Source organism: Lupinus angustifolius, chromosome LG11 (genome assembly GCF_001865875.1).
Source record: "Lupinus angustifolius cultivar Tanjil chromosome LG11, LupAngTanjil_v1.0, whole genome shotgun sequence".
In the NCBI taxonomy this organism is placed as follows: domain Eukaryota; kingdom Viridiplantae; phylum Streptophyta; class Magnoliopsida; order Fabales; family Fabaceae; genus Lupinus; species Lupinus angustifolius.
This window is the reverse complement of record NC_032019.1, coordinates 5605125-5612087: the sequence shown is the minus strand read 5'-3', so window position 1 is coordinate 5612087 and position 6963 is coordinate 5605125. Positions and strand designations below refer to the sequence as shown.

General features: G+C 29.8%; 1 protein-coding gene across 1 annotated transcript; it reads left to right on the top strand.

Annotated features, from left to right (window-relative positions):
- On the top strand, nt 3683–6206 carry LOC109359672 (jasmonic acid-amido synthetase JAR1-like). The gene is made up of 4 exons (XM_019604368.1): nt 3683–3972; nt 4060–4164; nt 4446–5224; nt 5612–6206. The coding sequence occupies exons 1-4, from the start codon at nt 3683–3685 to the stop codon at nt 6151–6153; spliced, it is 1716 nt and encodes a 571-aa protein (XP_019459913.1). The 3' UTR covers nt 6154–6206.

Below are 6963 nucleotides of genomic sequence, written 5' to 3'. Positions count from 1 at the left end.
AGTGAAGTAATATGATAAAATTTTAAAGAAGGATACTGAATTTCTGAAATGGCAATATAAAAAATGGAAAATGTTAAGATTACAATTTAAGTATAATGGGAATAGTATTTTCATTAAAGGATACCAAATCGATAGAATTTTTTATTGATAAAAATTTAATGAATACCAATGCTAGTAAACCTGTAAACCGAGGATCCCCACACAAGTCATGACCTGCCTCCTTGGTAATAACCAAACTTAAAAGACAAACAAATCAATGTTCTCTCCCACCACTTTATCCACCACCCGGAATTCATTATACTTTGAAAAAAAAAATTAAATTCATCTAAATTTTTTTCATTAGAACTTACAAATATAAATAGATGTATAAAAGTTTGATTCAGTTCAGTTTTTTTTGTACATTTCAGTGATTGGATCAAACATAAACACATAATTCAGTTCAGCTTAATTAACCGCAAATTATAAAAAACAGAAGATAAACATATGAACTATAGGAGCAAAACTGAACCGTTCTTGAATGGTTCAGTTCCACGGATTTTCCTATCTTTTATTATAAAAAATCTTATATTAATTGAAAGTTCAAAATATAATAAAAGAAATATTGTTTATCCAAAAAAGGAAAAACACAACTATTATTATAAAAAAATATGAATCATATATAGATGAGTAAAAACTGAATCTCATAATTGTATGTTCGAAACATATGTATCAATTATATAGTTTATGGAGAAAAATAAATTATTACATATATAATAATACAATTAACATATGTATCTATTAATAACATATATAACAATATAATTTACAATTAGTAACATATATAACAATTTATATATAAATTAGTAAAATATATGATAGTTAATATATAACCTTACAATTCACAATTAGACACACATATAACAACATATGTATAACAATTTATAATATATATTAGTTTGAAACTTAATATCACAAAAGTTGGAAGATGTGTTTCAAATCATCAAGATAATGACACAATTTAGTAAGTAATAACATATATAATATTAACATAATAACAATTAGTAACATATAATACTACAATTTACACAAAATTTATAATTTAAATCACTAAATTGGTTGAAGAATTTAAATAATAATACAACATCATTCCCAAATATCTATTTCTTTAATATGTGGTTTAGTTCGACTTCAACGGTTCCTAAATTTCTAGAACCATAAACCGAACCGACATAAATAGTTTCTTAAAAAATAACCGAATCGAACCACATTTTGCTGTTTGGTTCAGTTCCATCAGTTTCATGGTTTAAAGGTGAACAACTCACACCCTTAAATATAAATGGATATAATCCAAGAAATAATTTTAGTAATGGATGAACTCGAACTCATTTATTATATTCAATAAATATTTATAAAAATATTCATTTGAACGGATATTCAATCATCCAAAAAATAAACATTCACAATTGATGTTATTTACTTTTCGATTTCATGTATTATCCCAACTCTTACTTTCATATAGTGCTTCTCATTGTACTTTTAATTTTTTATTAAATTGAGATCAATTATTGAATATATGAATAAAATTAGTATTAAAAGTTTATTCTTAAATATAAAATATAAATATTTTAAAGAAATATTTTTTAAAAGTAAAAGAACTCTTTTTAAATGTGTTTCTTAAAAAATTAAAAAACTTAAAAAAAAAATATTTTTTAAATTGATTCTAAAAAAATGTTTTACTTAAATAGTAGTTATTAAAAGAATTTTTTCTTCAAAATTGTTTTCCATTTCAACTAAAAAACAAATAGATCTGATATTCGTTTATACAATCTATTAAAATGAATAGAAACTTATCTAATAAATTTAAATATAGATAAATTGAAAATTTAAAATATAATTTAAAATAAATTTATATAGATGATTTTACATCTATCAATGATGATCCAAATTTAAATTCATACTTCCGTCACCTTCAATGTGTATATATATCACATTTTCTAATGAGAATCTTCAGTTAATCTCACAGTAACTGTTTATGCCAAATCCAAAAGTAATAGAAACCATTTCATCTTACTCACTACTTCAGTCCCTCTCACTGTAATTAGTTCAGATCCTTCCACAAAAACATTCTCTGCTGAAACACACCAATACTTACCCAACAGGTAATCGTTTGTATTGCACAAAATACAACATAAAGTTTGATTCTTTTACCTTGTTTGCTTCCATTAGCTTATGGGTTTTTCCAACATGTTATATTTGTTACAGTCACAGAAACCATAAAACCCAAATGAATTCTAATGTATATTTATTTATTTTTGGCTATTATTCGGAACCAAAGAGCACATCATTTCATTGACTATTTTATTTATGAGTTATGACTACAAATTTTGGGTTCACAGTTGTCATCCTCATCTCTCTTTTTGTAACTCTTACTCTCTAAACCACTTTGGTGAGTTTCACTGCAAATGCTAGTTCAAAAATTAATATTCTATTATGGTTTCGTACTTTTACCATTCATGGGCTACTTTTTAATTTTTTCATGCTTTAATTTTTTTCCTTATTTTTCTTTGGCCTCTTATAGTTTAGTATTTATTCAGCTCCCCACTTATAGGCGTTCAAATATAGATCAATCAAGAAAAGAAATTGAAAATTGATAAAAAAAAATGATACAGCAAAAAACCAAATTTATTGGATGGTGTTGGAGTAATTTTTACAAAAGCGGTCGGTTAAGGTTTTTTATTCCAATTTAGGAACGAGATCAAACTAATACTTATTACATATATACATAAGTATAGAGAACTCTAGTTTTAAGTCCAGTTAATTTTAAAGTTGATAATAAAAAATGCACATTTCTTCATATTTTTTTATTATTAAAAGTGTTATTACTTATTAGTTTTGCTAAAATTATGTGGGTGTGTTACTGATATTTTTTAGCTATTATTTCTATTTTATTATTATTTTTATACGAACTTGACACTTTAAAGGTTAGTAAAGTTATTATTTGGAAATATATATATTCTTTGTTGCGAATTCGATACATTAAAAATGTTATAGATTTACTATATTTTATTAAAAAATTAAGCTAAACTAGACTGGAATTGCTTAAAATTTTGGATTGAATCAGATTGGACCAAACAAAATCACACCGCATGTTATTTATATCTTCAAATCCGAATTATTTTAAAAAAAACCAATCCAAACATACTATGAACATCTATAGGTAAGAGTAATATTGTCTACCAAAAGTTACTCAATTTGTAGATTTTAACTTCTTATTTATTATTTTGATGTTCTTTTTTTAAATATTATGGAATTGTGTAACTTTTTATAAATGGAGGATCAGTTCCGAATGTTTTTTACAAAGCTCATAATTTCCATTTACAAGTTATTTTTTATTTTTAAAAAAGAAAATGTAATTCATCTATGAGATTTCCATTGCACTTTTTAAAAATCATTTGCATCATTAGTGATTAAAAATTTGTTTTATAATTAGTAAACTATTAAAATGACCACAAAACAGTTTAAAAAACTACATTGAGAAGTTGTTTTTGGGCCAACTTTGTTTTTTTAAATATTTTCTGGTTTAATATTTGTTTTTTTTAAATATTACTAGATATATTTTTTCAAAAACTTCAAAGTTATATGAATGTTCCTTTTCCCCACTTTTTTTCTTCTTCAGAAAAGCTTGTGCTGAAGGACTGTTAAGATGTCAGAGAATCTGGAAGAGTACACAAACAAAGTGATAGAGGAATTTGAGGCAGTTTCAAAGGATGCTGAGAGGGTTCAAAGGGAAACACTGAAAAGCATTTTGGAAGATAATGCATCAGCAGAATACTTGCTGAGTTTAGGACTCAATGGAAGGACTGACCCTGAGAGTTTCAAGGCATGTGTCCCTCTAGTTACTCACGAGGACTTGGAGCCTTATATCAACAGAATTCTTGCTGGTGAAAAGTCTTCTATTCTCACTAGAAAACCCATCACACACATGGCTTTTAGGTCTCACTCTCACTTTCATCCATGTATTTGAATTTGCAATTGTCAACGTTTACAAAAAATGATGATGTTGATTGATGATTATTTCAGTTCTGGCACTACTCAAGGTAAGTCAAAATATATACCATGGGATCCTGATAGCATTATGGTGCACTCAAAGCTGATATTTCACACCGCTTTTGCCTTTAGGAACAGGTACTCAACTTTATTTCTCTTGCTTCAATCACATTGACATAATGGTTAAAGATGTTAACTTTAAATAGCATGCCCTATCTATACACGGGTGGTTACATTTTGACATACATCACCTGTCCTTATTCTTGTTTATGTTTCTTGTCCCGTCGAATGAAAAGGTCTCACTTGATTAAAAAAAAGAGACATGGGGACGTGCTTAGTTTGAGATAGAGGATCCCTATTCGTTACACTCACATTCTCTTCTAATTGGAACTGAAAGTGACACAATTTTTATTCTGCAGAGCGTTCCCCATAAAAAATGGCAAGGTCTTAAGCTTTTCCTACCGCAAGAACCCCACAGAAAATGAAGCCGGTATAAAAGTAGCTACTGCGACAGCCCTTGTGACGGGTGACGAACAGTACACTCCAATAATGGCAGCAATCAACTCACAAGTTTGCAGCCCCCAGGAAGTAACATTGTGTCCTGATTTTGAGCAAGGATTGTACTGCCACTTATTGTGTGGCCTAATTTTCAGGGACCAAATTCAGTTTTTGTATACACCCTTTGCACATAGCCTTGTCAATGCTTTTAGAACCTTAGAACAAGTGTGGGAAGAGCTATGTAATGATTTAAGGGAAGGTGTCCTTAGCAGCAGGGTCACAGACCCATCAGTTAGGACTGCAATGTCTAAAATTCTCAAACCAGACCCTGAGCTAGCCAACTTGATCCACAAAATATGCACAGGGTTGAACAACTGGTATGGGGTGGTACAAGAGCTTTTCCCAAATGCTAAGTATTTGCTTGGGATCATGACTGGGACAATGTTGCCTTATGTGGAAAGGTTAAGGCATTATGCTGGTGAGGTACCTGTGCTGACTTCTGATTATGGTGCTTCTGAAGGGTGGATAGCAGTAAATGTGCATCCAACAGTTCCTCCTGAGTTGGCTTCTTACACTATGCTTCCTCAAATTGGATACTTTGAATTCCTTCCTCTCGCACAGAATAGTATCGCCAAACCAGTGGGCCTAACTGAAGTGAAGGTTGGTGAGGAGTATGAGATTGTTATGACTACTCCAGCAGGTACTAAAATATATTCAAAATAAAATGTATGAGTTTTATACATTTTTACATCATCCATCATTTATGTTTTATCATTATTGATTTTTTTTTTAAAGTAACCCACTTGAATAGTGATAAGACTGTGTATAAATCTTACGGGACATAGATATTATACTCAATTATATTTAATTATTTAGAGCTAATTTACAATTTCTTAGTCCTTGATAGTAATATTTTGAAGAATTTCGCCGCTGTCTAATACATGAACCTTGAAGTATAATATGAATTGAATATTTTTTGTGTGCAGAATAGCATGATACAAATATTTTATGAATAGTGTAGCTATTTAAATTCTAATGTTCTTTGTAATGGATATATTATTAATATTTGAACCTGGGTAATTTGCAGGGTTATACAGGTATAAGGTAGGAGATGTGGTGAAGGTTACAGGGTTCTATAACTCAACTCCAGAATTCAATTTCGTTCGTCGAAGTAACCTTTTGCTTTCGATTAACGTTGACAAGAACACAGAAAATGATTTGTATATAAGTGTGATGGCAGCATCCAAAGTGTTAGCAAAGGAGAAACTGGATGTTATTGATTTCACTAGCCATGTTGATTTATCTATAGAGCCAGGACACTATGTTATATTCTTAGAAATCAGTGGTGAAGCAAGTGAAGAAGTGCTTAGTGAGTGTTGCAATTGTTTAGACAAATCTTTTATTGAGGCTGGATACGTTACTAACCGCGCAATCAATCTCATTGGGCCCCTTGAACTTCGAGTTGTTAGGAGAGGAACATTCCATAAGATTCTCGAGAGTTCTGTGGGAAGAGGTGCTGCAGTTAGCCAGTTCAAGACACCAAGATGTGTACCCTCTACTAACACACAAGTCATGCAAATATTGACTGAAAATGTTGAGAAGAAGTATAGCAGCACTCATTACAATTGATTCAAATTTTGGAATATCATTATATAATAATACACTATGTGGAAACCTTATGCTATGTACCACCTTTTATTTATTTATAATAATATTGACACCAAGGTGACACCATGCTTTTAGGTTAGATAGTGACATATACTATTGTAAAACATGAAAGAATGTGATGTTAGTGAAGTTGCATCCTATGTGTCTTATTTTTTTGGAATTTCAATAAAATAATTATTGGTTTTAAATAGTGACTTTTGCAACTTGCTACACCCTTTCAGCTTTTAATACATATTTAGTTGCTTATGTTATGCTTCGAGAGTTCGAGTTCATGTTCAACATTCGAAGTGGTGCATATACCACACAACACATTCCTCCATGCAACCATAATTCATATGCATATCTACAATAATATAAGTAATGGTTAACCATAATGAGTAGCCCACATTTCCGGTTGGTGATGAAGTCAGAAATCATATAATACTACTGGAGGTAAAGGCCATGGTTCTAGGGATGAAGAGCCAAAGATTCATAAGAAGATAGTCCCTATAAGCAAATCATATAGACAATAAAAAAAAAGAAACTAAAATCATTTAACAAGTTGAATATGACATTGGTTTAAACTATAATCTATGGATATTAATAGATATACTTTATCTTCCCTAAAGATGGGACATGATGTTTGATAAACCAAAACTTTCATATTCTTCACATGGATGAGTCATGTAAAATTGGTTTTATAAAGCAAAGTTTTCTTATTATAATTATGAAGTGAAAAGTCATCCCAAGAAGATATGGAGATCGTCTCTATTTCTTTCTCTTTATTCCTTG

What these genes read in the sequence shown, in the direction of transcription:
- LOC109359672 (XM_019604368.1), top strand. Translation starts at nt 3,683, where the DNA reads ATGTCAGAGAATCTGGAAGAGTACACAAACAAAGTGATAGAGGAATTT. An exon ending in ATCACACACATGGCTTTTAG is followed by an intron (nt 3,973 to 4,059) that starts GTCTCACTCTCA and finishes TGATTATTTCAG; the next exon opens with TTCTGGCACTACTCAAGGTA. An exon ending in TGTTATGACTACTCCAGCAG is followed by an intron (nt 5,225 to 5,611) that starts GTACTAAAATAT and finishes GGTAATTTGCAG; the next exon opens with GGTTATACAGGTATAAGGTA.